The sequence below is a fragment of the Carassius auratus genome, unplaced genomic scaffold (assembly GCF_003368295.1).
Source record: "Carassius auratus strain Wakin unplaced genomic scaffold, ASM336829v1 scaf_tig00015266, whole genome shotgun sequence".
In the NCBI taxonomy this organism is placed as follows: domain Eukaryota; kingdom Metazoa; phylum Chordata; class Actinopteri; order Cypriniformes; family Cyprinidae; genus Carassius; species Carassius auratus.
Window position 1 is genome coordinate 28,455 of NW_020524571.1, and position 17,497 is coordinate 45,951.

The 17,497-nt window shown below is 35.8% G+C and overlaps 3 protein-coding genes across 4 annotated transcripts in view; 1 reads left to right on the top strand and 2 right to left on the bottom strand.

The window, feature by feature from the left end:
- The window catches only part of LOC113074629 (NT-3 growth factor receptor), an 82,856-nt gene that overhangs the window by 26,638 nt on the left and 38,721 nt on the right, over positions 1-17,497 (bottom strand). The gene's annotated exons all lie outside the window — the stretch shown is intronic.
- LOC113074631 (P2X purinoceptor 7-like) lies at positions 1,179-2,540 on the top strand. Its single transcript, XM_026247459.1, has 4 exons — positions 1,179-1,622; positions 1,789-1,858; positions 1,990-2,144; positions 2,355-2,540. Exons 1-4 carry the CDS (start codon positions 1,510-1,512, stop codon positions 2,515-2,517), a joined length of 501 nt encoding a protein of 166 aa, XP_026103244.1. The 5' UTR covers positions 1,179-1,509; the 3' UTR covers positions 2,518-2,540.
- LOC113074630 (uncharacterized) lies at positions 2,525-6,841 on the bottom strand. 2 transcript variants are annotated; one of them, XM_026247458.1, is made up of 11 exons: positions 6,256-6,617; positions 5,491-5,641; positions 5,035-5,254; positions 4,647-4,920; positions 4,388-4,565; positions 4,188-4,264; positions 3,904-4,084; positions 3,520-3,768; positions 3,255-3,426; positions 2,851-2,942; positions 2,525-2,675 (listed from the first exon to the last, which is right to left on the bottom strand). In XM_026247458.1, exons 1-11 carry the CDS (start codon positions 6,526-6,528, stop codon positions 2,548-2,550), a joined length of 1,995 nt encoding a protein of 664 aa, XP_026103243.1. In that variant the 5' UTR covers positions 6,529-6,617; the 3' UTR covers positions 2,525-2,547. The 2 variants fall into 2 exon arrangements, 1 of the variants encoding a protein (XP_026103243.1); XR_003280678.1 differs by having other exon boundaries at positions 2,535-2,675; positions 2,851-2,928; positions 6,256-6,841.

Genomic DNA, 17,497 nt, shown 5'->3' on the forward strand with positions numbered 1-17,497 from the left:
AAAAGCATTTTTGTTTTGATGTTGTCTGTGACCCTGTTACAGTGTCTAGAACGCAGGGATTCCCCTGTGAACACTGTTTTTGCTCATCAAAGGCAGATATGAGAAGTATTTCATTTAGATTCATCTAGCTATTTATAGTTATTAACAGAGTTGCAGTTTTGACTAGTACTTGCAGACATTGGAGAATTGTCTGCAGAATTACTGGAGAAACAAATATATTAAAAAAAAATTGAATAAAATTGTACATCCCGCCTCTTGTGTTCATGCATATTACGTTTTTGCAAATCAGTTTGAATAAATTAAATGAATGCATTAACGGAAAGTCTTTTTAAACTGTAAGCAATACACACACTTACATATTGATACTTTGCCACGTCAAAATCAAACCTCAAATGGCCTGAAAGCATGATCTGTGGGGTTTTTTTAGTGAGCAAGCTTGTTGAAATCAAAGGTATACATCTCCACATCAGTGACCAGCAGATATGAACTGGCCATCGGGTCAAGTAGTGTGCTGATCACCGAAGCCATTACAGCGCATGCGAAACTGCAAAAAGCAAATACTCTAAAAGTTTGAAGTGTTGCTACTCGATGAAAAAGCAGAGCGGGATCAGTTACCCGCACAGTTGATGGCAAAGGTGCACTGCGCTTCCGTCACAATGTAAAATGATAAACAGCGTAATGCTTGGTCCATTCAGATAATTGAACAGAATAGCTTCCTTCTCTATAAGTGTCTAATTAATTTTAATTCAAGTAAAATTTTAATTCAATAAGAGCCTGATTACAGATAAATATCGGCGTTAACATAAATATCGGTGTTAACATACAAATGTTAAAGTCCTTAAAGGGATAGTTCACCCAAAAATTAAAACAGTCATCATTTACTCTCCATCGTGTCATTCCAAACCAGTATGAATTTCTTTATTCTGTGGAACATAAAATTTGAGAAATTCAATTTTTTTCTTCTTCTGTGAAGTAGAAATCAAGGGTAACCAAATTGTTTTTTGATAACATTATACAAAATATTTTCTTTTGTGTTCCACAGAAGAAACTAAGTCGTAAAGGTTTGGAATGACATGAGGGTTAGGAAATTATGACAGAATAACAGTCAATTGTCTGCATTCAAGCTCAAAATCTGTGCTTTACTGTCAAGTCCAAGTGACAAAAATGCATTATTAAAGGGGTGGTAAAACACGGTTTTTCGAAGGCTTGATTGTGTTCGTGGGGTGCACTGTAACATATGTTCATGCTTCGTTTTTTAAAAAAATGCATTATTTTTCATATATTTTACCTTTACTCTACACTGCTCCGTCCCTCCATGTAAAACGGTCTGATGGTTTCCGGGTTCCATGAAGCCAGTCCCACAAAAATGGCAATGGGCTCAGATTGGTTAGCTGCCCCAGTGTGTTGTGATTCGCTAACCGCCTAGCGAATCACAACACACTGTGTTTTTCGGTAACGTCACGCCCCTTACCTTTACCAGTAGTCAGTGCTTTGGGGGTATTAGAAACAATGGCGTCAATAAAACCATACCAATTTGAGCCTGAATCGGACCCAGAAAATTTTGATGAAGATGATGGAGCATTTCCTGTTCAAGAACGGCTGTTAAATGACGTTTCAGAATGGTATGTTTTTTTATTGTTGTTATCTAATACTTTTTTTAGATACGCTGTTATTTAATTGTACTAATTATAATAGTTGATGTTGAATTTATAACAATAATAAGTGTTTGTCTATTAACAAAAGTATTCAAGAACCTTTTTTATTTAAAATATATATATATTTTATTAGGTGTACATGTAATAACTGTGCAAAAATGCCAACTGAAGAGGAAAACATCTGCTGCAAAGAAATACAGAAGGTAGTGTAATAAGCTAGTACCAAAATTATGCATAATGTGTTAATAGTTCTGTATAATCCTTTTTTCATATTTAAAAGATGAACATAGGTTAATTGTAGAGTATGTTCTCATTGTCTTACGTTACTGTTTAGGTTGTAAAACGAATGATGGAGGTTCCAGACCCTCCTAAATGTATGGTTGAGCATCCAGGTTTTGAACCAAACTGCTTAAATCCGTATACTTTGCAAAATATCAATAATATTTACAGAGCCGACTATGGACCAGTGAGACGCAGAAATGAAGAGGAGTAAGTATTTATTACATTTTATGAAATTATGTTGTGTAAAATAATATAAATAAAAGACAATAGATACAATATATATTTACACAAGACATGTTATTCAAAGAAAAAATTAAATCAAAATATCAATTTTTATCAAACATATTTTCACATCACATATACATGTTTCCAATATACCACTGGTTTTAATATTGACGTTTTCTGTTCCTGCCATAGGCGCTTCCGTTATCTGGCCTTTCGCAGTTTTGTCAGCTGGTGCTGGGGCTACCTAGGACGTAGTGTGAGGGTTGTCATCCCCTCATGTGTTGTTAACCGGATCCGCCTACAGTTTCCTGATCCAGCGGGACAGTATGTTGGGTTCCGGCCTCCCCTCGACTGAATCGTGACACATGCTGGGCAATCACCTCTTCTATGAAGGTTTTTCATACTGTGATGACAGAGGAGGTGGAATGGGGATTGCATGCAGCTCTTCCGCATATGGCTTGGGGTCCACAAAGACTTTATGTAACAGAAGGCTCATAAGGTCATCGATATGGTCTGTAAAAAACAGAATACGGAGTCCCTCTATGGGTTTATATAATTACTGATAAATAATCTACCTTTGTTTTATAATTAACATTTGTGTAATATTCATAAATATTTTTTGTAAGCTTATATTTATTTTATTATAGCTTTTTTTATATTATTGTTAATAAAACATTTTACAACTTACTGTATGTTGGTTCTATTTTCACTGGCTTTGCTGTTGTTGTTGCCTGCTCACGGTTAGCATTTTCATTATAGTGCATCGCTGCAAGATACAGCCTATAATCAGTGCACAGTCCATAAAATATGAAAAGATTAGTAGACTGTGTTGTGACAAATAAACAAACAATTCAGAATAAGAGACAAATGTTCAATCAATGATTATAATGGTTTCTTTCTTGCAAGAAAGGCTCACAGTCGCACAGTCAGTCAAGAGAATGTGAGAGTGCTCGCCAAGATGGGAGGCTCTCGATCTCTTTATATCTCTGCTAGATTATTAATATTAATAAAATAATGAATAAAAAAACATTTCCATAACAATTGTTAGAAACAATGTTTACAAATATTACTGAACATGTCAAAGATTATTACCTGCACAACATTCCTATGAAAGGGAAAATCACGTTCTTTGGGGCAAAACGCAAAATCAGACTGTGGAAAGCCTCCAGTGATGACGTCTGAAAGTTGTGGCTGAGCTTTTCTATATCCTTGAGAACTCTCTTGTTGTATAATAGCTTTTCCACTTTATGGAGCGCTATTGATCCTGTAGCCAAACAGATAATTAATGAAGAAAATCTTCATAATTTTACTATTTTACTGTCATTCTATTGTCTTTTGTTTCTCTATACAGTCATACCTGGTTGGAACCATTTTTTTGGATCCCTGGAAACTTTGTCTGGGTGTTCACACTTGGGGAAGAGGTGGTTCTCATGAACATGTACATTTTGTATGTGGTTCTGCAGTGAATTCCACTTCGCCACCTTTTCTGGCCCAGACTCAGAGGAAATCGCACTCCAGTAAACATGGTTTTTGATGCTGTGCAACCATTTTTTCAGCACCTCACAGTCCTTCATCTTTGAAAGTTTGTCAAGTTTCTTAGATAAACCTGTACAAAGTAAAAGCTTGGTTGTACAATCATTATTTCAAGAAAATCAAATTACCCCAAAAATAAAAATGTACATGTTAGGTTTAACAATTAACTGAATAAGTATCAATTAATAATACAAAGATAAATAATTACCTTTCTCAAAGTGCCACACGTCATAGAACTGAGTGATATTGCGGTCCCTCAGGTACTTCTGAATCTGCGGATGGCGATCGGTGACGATGTAGTCAACAGCTAAACCATTAGACTCCAGCTTATCAAGACAACGCTTCAATCCCGCCTTTTCCATATGATAACTTCCACCAACCTCATTGCTCTGTTGTTGGGTACACAACATTTCAAATGTACAAAAAGAGTAGAGTATAAACAATAACAGATAAAAGAAAATGTAACACTTTTTTAAATGCTTAATTACTAACCTGAACTAGTTGAAGATCCAGAATTTTGTTGGTTTCCATGTGCAAAATGGTGTAGCTGCCAAATTTTGCTGAGTGTCCTATTGTAAACATCATAATCAGATATAGAACATTACTGAGAACATCAGTATCATAATATTTTAGGAGAACTCAAAGACTATAAAATAAACGCTGTGATTTTTTCAAATATACTCTAAACGTACCTGGCGTGTCAGCACGCATATCTCCAGCCACAGCAACATTTCCTCCCTCTTGCAGCTGTCTTATAAGATTTAGTTGATCTTGGTTCCACTGGTGTATTATGGTAGGCTCAATGAAATTCCTGGCATGAATCCTAAAAGTTACGAAATGCATCATCTGGAGCTTCATGGCTTTGAAAATCTATTAACATAGAAATCATACAGTACATACATACTGAAACAACACAGTATTTTTTGTAAATTTTATTGTAAATTGTAATACCTTCTCTAGTTGTTTAAAAGATCCACCGGTAAAATACGTTGCAGCAGACAATAGCAGGTTTCCAAGTGGGGTACTCCCAACAATGGGCTGGCTCTGCCACTGTCTGTAGTAGTTACACTTTTCACAAAGCTGGGTGAATGCAACAAAAGTCCCCCTTCGTCTGCTCTGGACAACACACTTTGTCTTACAAATTGGACAGGACACAAACAGCTCTCGAAGACAGCTTTCAAAAACAATGTATTTGTTATCGCTGTGGTCGGGCTGTGGATCTATCCTAAGGCGATATAAAAAGAATAAATATTAGGAAGTTGCTTTCATGTTTTATATATATTTTTAAACACAAATGTATTGGTAAAAAAAAGTGTGTAAATATGTATTTATATCTTACGCCAATTCTGATTCTTCAGTGACAACAGAATCTGGGTTATATGTGGAATCAGTGGGTTCGACATTTAATTCTGATTCTTCTTCCTCATCTAACACCAGACGAGGTCTCTTACTGGGCCTGAAGACTGAGCCCCTTACTGGTGTTGAAGACAGCTGCACATCAGGAAACATGTCAGTTGTTTGGGTGCCCACATCATGGCCATAATATATTGCCTGAATGCCTACAAAAAAAAAGTAAAAAATACAATTACTCATAACCATCGGTCATGCTATTACAATTTTTTTTACAGTGAGAAACATAAGCCACTTTCTCATACACATAAGTTTCAGTAGCCGGTATAACAATTATAATAAAAAAGACAATATGTACTAGAACTGCATATGATAAAGTAACACAAACATATTTAATGTGTGTATTTCATATCTTTGCTCCTTAAGTGGAAACTGCTCAATGTACCCATTGAAAGTTGTGTGCCCACTGATCGCATCTTTGGCTTTATCTCTGTGGCTACAGTTTCGGTCTCTATAGGGTCTGACTGACATCCAACTTCATGAAGTGTAGATGTAGTGGGGAGCTCTTGGGAACTCGCACCCTGCTGAGATGTTGTCTGTAAGAAATAATGACAATATGTAATCAATGTTCAAATTACAGCTTAAAACATACATTTGACATGTAAAATAGTAGGAAAAAATTACTGGATAGTAATCATTGGACCACAAAAAATAAGCTTCATAAGCAAGATTTTCATATAATTGCTCTGACAAATTTTTGATTAAACAGTGAAGATCTATAGTAATCGGTACTGAATGGAAACGTTACTTTTGTATTTTTAGAACGCTTATAACCAAATATCTGTCGCTATAACTATAAACCCAAAACGAACACTAAACATTGGCTTTACTATAGTAGCCAAATCAAACACAGAACCATGTTTAGCATGCCTGCAGATTAACAAACATGTAGATAAACAATACATAAACGCTCCAATCAAATAATAATATACACTAATTCCAAGTTCGTTGTTGAGATTAAGTAAAAAAGTTTGTAACGTTAGGGTGTTTGTCGCATAACGTTAAGTATGAATAAGCATTTAACAAACTGGTATGCAGAGCCAAACAGCGTTGTTATTTGTTCACTTCCTTGATACAACGTACAATTAGCAATACAGCCGATACAAACCAATACAGTAAAACACATCGACGAAAAATAAGTCATACTTACAGCTTGTTGCCCGTAAACAGCTTCTGTTTTTAAAGTTGGAACTGCTCCATCTTTTAGGACAAGCCGTTGGGCGAATCCTGCATTGAACTCGCGAAGATTGTGGAAGCTTTCCTCCGTAAAATGTGCAGCACAGAGAGCGAGATTTGGGTAATAATTTTGAGGGACCGAGTTAAAAATAAATTTTAACCATTGATCCCTAACTTCCCCGTCCCTAGGAAGGCTGAACAAAGTGGACCTGCAATCCGGATGAAAATAACAGCGTTTCGTCGGCATCGCGGCAAAAATACTCCAGCATACAACAACTCTTCTCAATCTCCACAGCAATATAAAATGGCCTCGCCCCCCACCTAATTTATTATTCTCGGAGGAGGGGTTTATGTAAATATTGGGCTTAGTGACGTCAGCAACCCTGGAGGAATGTCGTGTAGTCCCTACCGGCCGTTTGCTGTAGTCCTTAGAAATTGATTTCTTTAAAAGCAAATATCTCCCTTTGCTTAAAACTTTGAACGTTGTAACTTTGCAGATGTTGTTTATGCTCACACAGGAAAATTACACACTAGCTAAAGTTAGAAAAGTGAAATCGTGTTTTATCACCCCTTTAAGTTTGTTGCATTTGCTGTGAATTCAGTAATATCATTATTTGTTTCTGTCCTGTTTTATTTAGTCATTTATTTAGCCCAGCACAACATTCACACAAGTCGTGGGCTGGATAAGCTGGGCTGGATCCAGATCTGGCCCTTGGTAATCATTGTTTACCGAGCTCTGATGAATGATGATCCAGAAATAAGTTCATTATCAAAAAGAACAGCTGAACACCACTTAATAAATAAAATATAGAATTAATAATAAAATATAAAAATATACAGTGTCAAAATATTGTTACAAAATATTTTGTTAAATAATGCCTTGATTTATTATAAATGTAAAATGCTAAACTGATGAGACTTGGTTTTAATAAATAGAATAACCTATTACTGTTAATGTAAAAATACTAAATCTATTTTTTTTTTTCTGACAGTTTTAAGTAATTATTTTTATTTACATGAATTTCCATTTAATTAAAAATTCATTAATTCAGTTTTGTAGATAAATGCCCTTGAAAATATTAGTTAAGGTTTCTTCCATAGCCAGGTTTACGAATTAATTGCTACATCAAACTGTTCGCTTTCAAAGCATCAAGAAAAAATTCATAAATTTTTCACGATATGACCTCTTTAAGGATACCACTCTAATGTAAAGTGGCACTTCTATTCTAAACAGCACTAATGACAAACTTCAGTGTTTTGCTTTAGTCAACGGGAGAGCTTCCGATGCATTTAAATCATTTCTACAGTTTTCAAACATTCACACTGTGTTTTCTTAATTCCTGCTCTTTCAGATGTCATATAAATACTCGATGAGGGGGCTTTGCAGCACCGAATACTGCCTGAGGCTTATCACTGTTTGAGAGAAAGCAAACAGCTTTTGTTAGGATTTCAATAAATTCTGTCCATAACCCTTTCAATTTATTTCCTACACGAGGCAGAATATCCTCCAGCAATCAGTGTGCTGCTGAACGATAGCAGCGTTTTTTAAGTTCCAACCCTTCTTTGATTTTCCGATGCTGCCCTTGAAGTCATTTTGTTATGTGTGAATCAAAAGGAATACCCGTATCTCATCTCATGCTTGTCCGTCTGTAATTGTTGTATTAGTCCTCAGAAAGACGCTCTGCTAATGTCTGCGAAAGACATAAGTGGGTAGCTTTTTGTGCTTTTTTTCTGCAAACACTAACCAACACTGGTCTGATTCATCAAGTTCTTGAGGATGCAACATGATTCATGGTTTCTCTCTTAGTGATTTCCAGAAAGCCCATGTCCCAGAGAGGGTAATTAGATTGGCACGCAAAGTGGAGACCAAATTGGACAAGTAATACATAATATATGATTGACGTATATATGATTACCAGTATCTTTTAAGTAAATTTCAAACTCATGTTTGAGAGGATCATGCCATCCATTAAATCCTGCCAATTAACTACTGTACTGTATTTAAATCACCTTATATCACTTCCATTCAGAAGAACTCTTGACATGTCTCTCTTATTACAGCAATTAGACAGATTTACAATAGCTCTTTTCCAAAAGTGAGCGGTCTTGCTTATCTAATTAGGCTGTTAGTGTCGAAGACATAAGCATACTAACAACATGGAACCGCAAAATTGACTGGTTTGAAGTGCTTTACATATGTAGCAACCCTCTTCACGATCATGGCACACAAACAGCAGTTCATAATTCCTTATTTAAAACACTTGAGTTTGAGAGTATGTTGCTAAGCCAACAATGTGACATGACAAGCAGAGCACACTCACATATTGAGTCTTCAGTGTCACATGATCCTTCAAAAATCATTCTAATATTCAGATTTATTATATACTGTATACACTCACCTAAAGGATTATTAGGAACACTATACTAATACTGTGTTTGACCCCCTTTCGCCTTCAGAACTGCCTTAATTCTACGTGGCATTGATTCAAAAAGGTGCTGAAAGCATTCTTTAGAAATGTTGGATCATATTGATAGGATATCATCTTGCAGTTGATGGAGATGGGATGCACATCCAGGGCATGAAGCTCCCGTTCCAGCACATCCCAAAGATGCTCTATTGGGTTGAGATCTGGTGACTTTGGGGCCATTTTAGTACAGTGAACTCATTGCCATGTTCAAGAAACCAATTTGAAATGATTCGAGCTTTGTGAGCTTGGTGCATTATCCTGCTGGAAGTAGCCATTGGAGGATGGGCACATGGTGGTCATTAAGGGATGGACATGGTCAGAAACAATGCTCAGATAGGCCGTGGCATTTAAACAATGCCCAATTGGCACTAAGAGGCCTAAAGTGTGTGAAGAAAACATTCCCCACACCATTACACCACCACCACCAGCCTGCACAGTGGTAACAAGGCATGATGGATCCATGTTCTCATTCTGTTTATGCCAAATTCTGACTCTACCATCTTAATGTCTCAACAGAAATTGAGACTCATCAGACCAGGCAACATTTTTCCATGTCTTCAACTTTCCAATTTTGGTGAGCTTGTGCAAATTGTAGCCTCTTTTTCCTATTTGTAGTGGATATGAGTGGTGGGGTCTTCTGCTGTTGTAGCCCATCCGCCTCAAGGTTGTGTGTGTTGTGGCTTCACAAATATCTAGCTGCATACCTCGGTTGTAACGAGTGATTATTTCAGTCAAAGTTGCTCTTCTATCAGCTTGAATCAGTCGGCCCATTCTCCTCTGACCTCTGGCATCAGCAAGGCATTTTCGCCCACAGGACTGCCGCATACTGGATGTTTTTCCCTTTTCACACCATTCTTTGTAAACCCTAGAAATGGTTGTGCGTGAAAATCCCAGTAACTGAGCAGATTGTGAAATACACAGCCATGCAACCATGCCACGCTCAAAATTGCTTAAATCACCTTTCTTTCCCATTCTGACATTCAGTTTGGAGTTCAGGAGATTGTCTTGACCAGGACCACACACCTAAATGCATTGAAGCAACTGTCATGTGATTGGTTGATAAGATAATTGAATTAATGAGAAATTGAACAGGTGTACCTAATAATCCTTTATGTATATATATATATATATATATATATATATATATATATATATATATATATATATATATATATATATATGTGTGTGTGTGTGTGTATGTTTATATATATATATGTATATATATATGTATATATATATATATATATATATATATAGAGAGAGAGAGAGAGAGAGAGAGAGAGAGAGAGCAAGAGCGAGAGAGCGAGATCATATATATATTGACTAGCATTTCTCAACAATAAGAATATTCCTTTTGTTTAATCAACATATGAGGGTGATGAGTGATTCACATTCTCTAACACACAGTGTGTGCTGACATTTTTCAGAAGCAAATTGCGATCTTTAAAAAAAGCAACTTCCTCCCACATCTGGGATTAAAACGATTATAGACTATTTTCGGGGTGTGTGATTCTGAGAGTGCAGTGATTTCTGTGCTGTTTAACAAACACTCGAGCGCTGGAAATAAGGCTGATTTGCATTCGCCCACTCATCTACAGTGAACATGACGCGTTCTCTGAGGGATGACGCTGGTATCAGAACATGGCAGACGCTGTTTTTGAGATGTACAGTGAAAGGCTACAAGTGTTCCTCTAGCAGATCAACTGGATGGATCACTGTGTCATTGACTAATGTCTGAGATACGTGACTCTTCGCATGCCTTCAAAGGAGATCCTATATATGCTGAAAATAAAATAAGGAAAACATTCGATTTTCGAGTTACCAAGGATCTCCCAATGCTATACTATCACAATGTGCCATAAATTGTGCATATTATCCTGTCAGGGGGAACAACAATTTAACCCAGGTGACTGATAAATGACAGATTTAGAGATTTATTTTTATTTAGTGGATACTTTTATCCAAAGCAACCTACATTACAACAATTCCCTTGGAGCAACTGGGGTTAAGTGCTTTACTCAAAGGCACAATGGTCATACTTCGTGAATCGGATCATCTAGGGCTCAATCCAGCAACATTCTTGCCTTTAGCCACCACAAAATCATCTACTATGAAAGCAGTACATTTAATGTGGAGTTCCAATATAATTCACTTTCTTTATTTTTTATACAAAACACAAGTTGTCCTTGACATATTGGCAGTGACATATTGGTCGGATGGCCTTAAATGAATAGTTCACCAAAAATTATGTATAGAGGACTCATATTTGTGGATTATTATGAAGTTTTTATCAGCTGTTTGAAATCTTATTCTGACGGCACTCATTCACTGAAGAGGATCTGTTGTATCTGATGTAATGATACATTTCTCCAAATCTGTTCTGATGAAGACAAATTCATTACACCTTGGATGTCCTGAGAGTAAATGCATTTTTAGCAACTTTTTTGGTGAACTGTTCTTTTGACAATTCAACAAACTCCTATTCCAAGAAGAGTCACCATGTGCCTTATATTCAATTTAAACCAGCTACTGTATATGCACTATGCAAGTTTTACCAACGTTTACGATTATTGCTTCTCAGGTTGTGCAAGATTTATTACAAAAGCAATGAATCTAACATTAGTCAGCATGTAACACTATGCAACCTTCAAATTTAGTCTCAGACGACAAAATCGTCTGAATCAGACGACAAAATCGTGGCAAGAATTCAGTGTGCAGCCAGCTTTAAGTTAATGGACATGCTTTGCTCTGTTGAGGTTGCCTAATCTGGGAAATTACTTCTACAATTGTTGCTAATTATCATGCTCAATGATTAAAAATTGGCTGCATTTGTTCCCACTGGAGCAGAAAAGCAGTACTAAGACAGATTAAGTTACAAAAGCTGTGACATGGGAACAGAAGCCTTTTTAGAAGCAAACGCTCATCTAAACTTTGGCCTTTTGGGTGCTGACTAATTTTACAGTCATTAATTAATGCAGGATATTACAGAACCCTATAAGACCATGCATTAGAAGGTTGCTCTTAGTCTGGAGGTCCAAAAAAAAAAAACATTTTGGAGGTGCATTACATGTATACTTGCATTCAAAAGTTTGGGTTGGTAGGATTTTTCAAAAGTCTCATGCTCACAAAGGCTGCATTTATTTGATAAAACAAATGCATTAAAAACATTCCTGTGATGCAAAGCTGAATTTTCAGCATCATTGCTCCAGTCTGCAGTGTTTCAGGATCCTTCAGAAATCATTCTAATATGAATGACACTTGAAAACAAGGCTACAACTTTATCATCAATGATTCTTTGGGCAATTTTACTTCCAGCCAACTTGAGTCTGCATACTTATATAATGTTGTTTTTTGTATGTTTTTATTTTAGCTAAAAAAGAGAGAACAATAACAATGCATGACCTCTTAGCTTCCATACAACAGAAAACATGCTATTTTTACATACTTTTTGCTATAAGTAATTTCAGTGCAAAAAAAAAAAATATATTCTTTTTTTTTTAATCTTTATGCAAAAATCAACATCAAAGTGGCATTGCATCGTATAATTATTCTGCTTGCAATGAAACACTGTATTAATTTTCCTTTGTTCAAAACTTTGTTACTGTAAGTCAGCCTGGGCCATGTTATCATACAGACTCTATTCAAACTTATAATTATATATAAGTTATAATTTTAGCCTCGGGAGTGCTATCTGTTTTTAATTATTATAAACCATATACTTTTTAAGAAAGTGAAGGAAAAAGTTTAAAAACTCACACTGATTTATACTGACAGAATGTTCAGTATTCAAAGTGTAGCCAACAGCGAAGACATCACTGTAAAAATCTGCATTCTGAATTGCACTTGGTCTTGTTTCTGTTTTGATTGATCTTCTATTTGTCCATCTGTGCTGAATATAATTTTTGCTGCCATGCAAATGCTGGTATTTCCTTCAGGAAACACAAATGCTTGAGATGTGTACACTAACAGAGACTCTGATTCTGCACCGCGATAGCTCTCATCATTGACGTTATGAGCATTGTGGAACCTCTATTAAATTAAGTGACCTATCAATGGATGCAGAACACTATTGAGGGGGAAACACAGTCTTGATTCAGTTTGGAAAAGAAATGATTTCTCCACCTCTACAGCACTCTTCACGATCACATCCCCCTCTCCTGTGACAACCGTGACAACACACCATGACGATCACAGAAATTGCCTATTATAGATGACAGTTCCGCTAAAGTTAATGCACAAAATGCCCCAGTGTTTTCAAAAACGTATTGCACAGGTCAAACAGAAGTATATGGAAGACTGGGATATAGAGCGTGGATAATCGGGATCAGGATAAATGCACGTACATATATACATAAATGCATGTATGGAAACAGGTGCTTACACAATACTGACATTTTGCATAAGCTAGGACAATATATATTTGTATTATTTTATAATTGATACTTTTATTCAACAAGGTCACTTTAAATTAATGGTCCTATTAATATCTAACTGTACCAGTGGTCAATAACCTCTCGCTCTATCAAATACAGCCATTTTGTTTAATCATGAACAGGGCATTACATACCAGAATGGAGCCAGTGATTGTTGTCTCAAAGTCCGAGCAAGCTATAGCATTATGATAAAACATTACAAAAACACACTTTTTAAACAAAATGCACAATAACTGAACATTCCATTTTCTTTCTGGTTTCATTGGCTGATCCATAGTTTCTCTTCTGGGAGAAGTTTTAGCTGAGGATTTCTTCTCCTCTAGAATGATCCACAAACACAAGGCCAAAATAAACCAAACATGTCTGTAATGAGAATTCTGATAATGGTGTTCTGGAACTATTTCATCTCACTAGTTCACAATTAACTGCATACAAACTGTTTTTATATAATCTACATGTGCTCATCCAAATCATTATCAAAGCACGTCCAGACCACGTCAGATTCTATTATGTTTAATTGTGTTAGGGCAAGAGGGACTAAGCCATTTCACTAGCATGAAATTGATTTAGTGCACTGCCTTTAGGGGGCCAATAATGACCCTTCGTCTCTGCATGACACACACCTTCATCTCCATTTCATACAGCCTTAAGAGGGAGAGAACAGCGTTTATCAATGTCCCCTATTCCCTATATAATAGAGTTGAGATGAGCAGTATCTGTCTGGTGAATAGCATTGAGAGGTTAAGTGATTTAACTATGCAGTATTATCTAGTATGTTGGGGAAAAAAGAGGTTCTTTACAGCAGATCATTTACAGAAAAAAAATCTATCCACAGGTTACTACAAACAGAGACCATACTATAAACAGAAAAAAAGAAAAAATACCACGGTTGTAAGTATTTCTGAATTGAATTTAGAACACATGTACATATATTTTTTAATGTTAAATGCTTTTAAATCAGCTGAATTTTAATTGTGTTAGAAAAAAGGATACCTAATTGCAATTTAAATTTCAAAGATGGATGTCAAACTTTATGGATGGATGGATGAATAGATGAATGGATGGATGGATCGATGGATGGATGGATGGTCGGAAGCAATGAATGGATGGATGATTGGATTGACAGAATAAAAAGGATGGACAGATAGATAATTGATGTTAGACGGATGAATGGATGAATGGATGGACAGACAGATAGATAGATGCAAGAACAGATGGATAGAGGCCAGATGGACAATTGGATGAATGAACCAGTGGGTGGATTTATGTATGGAATGAACGAATGAATTTATGGATGGCGGATAGATAGATATGAATGGATACATGGGATTCGGGTTAAGTCATCTACCTATGATAAAAAAATCCAGTATGCTGATTTTTAAAAAACCTTTATCATATTCTAAAAAAAAAAAAAAAAAAAAATCTATGCAGAACTTACTTCAATGATGCTTAGAGTGTTCTGAGTGGTTGCTTATCCCATGCCAAAAGCTACTCTCCATTACATGGCTCGAAAGACCTTTTCAATGTAAGTCTTTGGGCTTTCTTCTGTTTCATAGTACACATAATGCAAGTCTGGCCTCACTTTTCCACTTGAATTGAGATATCATTCATCTTTGTAGTGCAAACAGTGTGGGATGAGTAATGAGTCAAAGTTTAACACTTTTTCAGGTTTCAGGTTTGTTCAAATGCTTTAGCAAACACCACTTATAATACCAAATACTGCTACAGTCAGGCATGGTGGTTTCACAATGGCACTGTGTGAGAGCTGGGGAGCAATTGAGCAACAAATGAACCTGAAACAATGATCAAATATGAGATGAGTAAGGATTTTTTGGAACAGAGGTGTTTTCTATCTCAAGAGGGGGATATGTTCATTTTTATTACCAAAATGATGTCATTACAGATACTAGTCCGGGCGCAGGTAGGGCAGGAATATGGTTGAAACCCCAAAGTGCATTAATTCAATGGGGAAAGTATCCTTTTAAACCCCCATCTTAATGGAGTGAAGTGCTTTTCAAAATTGAAAAATAGAGCTGAATGGCCCTGTTCCACTGTGGAGGAGGAGGGGAAAAGGCAGCGGGTCCTTGCTGTGATTTTGACATCAGAAAACGGCTATTGTCCTGAATCAGCGACAGCTTCACTATGTCTTTGTACGTGGCCTTCTGTCAAAGAAACTGCATGTCAGGGTCACTGCAGACATGCGAGCGGGTGTCTTCACATGTGAGCTGTTGTTCTATGTGTGGCTACATTGACTGCTTCATTGGCTCGGGCAAGGTGAGTCAGTCAGGCATGAAATCTTTGGGTTTGATGATGTGTGCCAAACAGCCCTTGGCTTATTGCAGTAATGTTGCCGAGGAAGGTTTAAGCCCTTGTGACAGTGATGATAGGATCTTAATAGGCAGGTGAGCTATCAGGGCAAAGAGCGGAGGGAGGCAAAGCGGAGGGTTTTTGCGGTGAAGCTAAAATAAACTCTGTCACATGCAGTTAGTTACCGTCATGAGCTATGACTCAGTCTTCCTCCCAAATATTTGGCAAAAAGCAGATCTCATGGCATTTCAGATGTCTGACATGACATTAAGATATGAACAAGCATATATATAAGGTACACTATCATTAAAAAGTTTGGGGTTGTTAAGTTTTTGTTTTCGGTTTAATTTTTGAAAGAAATTAATACACTTGCTCAGAAAGGATGTGAAAGTACAGATGATTTCAATAGCAAATAAATTCCGTTCTTTTAAACTTCCTATCAAATCGGAAAAATTGTTTCTACAAAAATATTGATTCATCATTGATAATAATAATAATTTATGTTTTTTAAGCAGCAAAAATTCAGCGTTGCATTTCAGGAATAAATTACATTTTAAAATGTATTCAGACAGAAAAGAGTTATTTAAAATTGTAATAATATTCCTTAATTTTTTTAATTAACAAATTACTGTTTTTATTATATTGTTTGATCCAATAATAAATGCAGCCTCTGTAAGAATAAAATGCTTCAATAACACTTAGTTATTGTAACACAATAACAATAACACACTAAAGTATTTGTCAACATTGGTTTAGCATTTGTAATATACATTTCTATATTTACATACATTATTAAAAGCACAAGTTGTAACTGTTGTACTTGTATTAACTAATATTAACAAAGGCTAATAATTACTGTAAAAAAAAATTGTTCATTATAAACTAATGCATTTTATAATGTTAACTAAAAAAAGACAAAAACTTGTGAAAAGCATTGCCAGATATGCAGGTGTGTACTTGCATACATTCTTTGCACTTCCATTAACCTATTTAGGATGATAACATCACAGACTGACCTCTTGGCTCAATAAATTAAATACAAACTTCAATGCTTCTTCTTTTGCAGTGTTCCAGGAAAGTAATGCAGTATATTTTAACTTTTAAATGTATCATTATTTGGAATGTATTGTTTTTAAAACAAAAAACAGAAGCCCTAGAGCACAACATCATATCCTGATGGATGCGGATTATCCTAAATGCAGTAGTGCATACCCGCAGTTAGTAATTATCATAATACCCATCCAAAACATCTACATACTGTGTGAGTGCTTTCCGCCTAACTTCACAGTCTGCAAATGTATTCCTTATGCTCTTTAAAAACTTGAAGCACATGAAGCATATATATATATATATGTTGAATTTATTTTAAATAAATATACCTATAAGGAAAAAACTTACATTTTAAATTTTATGGATCAAGTTTCTTGAATAAAAACACAAATCTGATTATATTACAGATCTGAGGCTGGACAAAATGTCTGATTATAATTCAGATAAAGCCTGAAGCTCTCTTAAATAATCCTCCCCTGACAGGAAATGAATGCATTATGTGGAACTGAATTTAATAAAACATCTTAAATATCCCCAGCGGAAATGTTGCAAGGAGAAATGCTTGAAAACAACATTTCTTGTGTACTTTCTTCTTGGTAATGCAAATCAATTATCTGTTTTGTTATTGGCATTTTGATTCATAGCAGACAGGAACTGATTAAAAGAAGTTTCCCTACACAAGATCAGGAACTTATGGAAGCAAAAACCAAAATCTGTTGATCATTATAAAGGCAGCCATGCAATGTTTTCTTCCTTGCCACAATTTTGTAATACAGAATATTTTACAGAAAATGATTGCCATCCCAATGCAAAAGTGTATATTTACTTCCATGCACATAACCTTAAGAAACAATTACCATCTGACTAGTTCATTTAGTATTGGAGACTACTAGAAAGTATACAAATTCCCAAGATAGTTGGAGGTAAAAATTGATAATGCACTTAAATTAAGAATTTC

Coding starts and splice junctions, on each gene's coding strand:
- LOC113074631 (XM_026247459.1), top strand. CDS start 1,510: ATGGCGTCAATAAAACCATACCAATTTGAGCCTGAATCGGACCCAGAA. Junction 1,623..1,788: donor TTAAATGACGTTTCAGAATG/GTATGTTTTTTT, acceptor ATATTTTATTAG/GTGTACATGTAATAACTGTG. Junction 1,859..1,989: donor GCTGCAAAGAAATACAGAAG/GTAGTGTAATAA, acceptor GTTACTGTTTAG/GTTGTAAAACGAATGATGGA.
- LOC113074630 (XM_026247458.1), bottom strand. CDS start 6,528: ATGCCGACGAAACGCTGTTATTTTCATCCGGATTGCAGGTCCACTTTG. Junction 4,085..4,187: donor TGGATCTTCAACTAGTTCAG/GTTAGTAATTAA, acceptor ACCCAACAACAG/AGCAATGAGGTTGGTGGAAG. Junction 2,943..3,254: donor TTCATAGGAATGTTGTGCAG/GTAATAATCTTT, acceptor CACTGATTATAG/GCTGTATCTTGCAGCGATGC.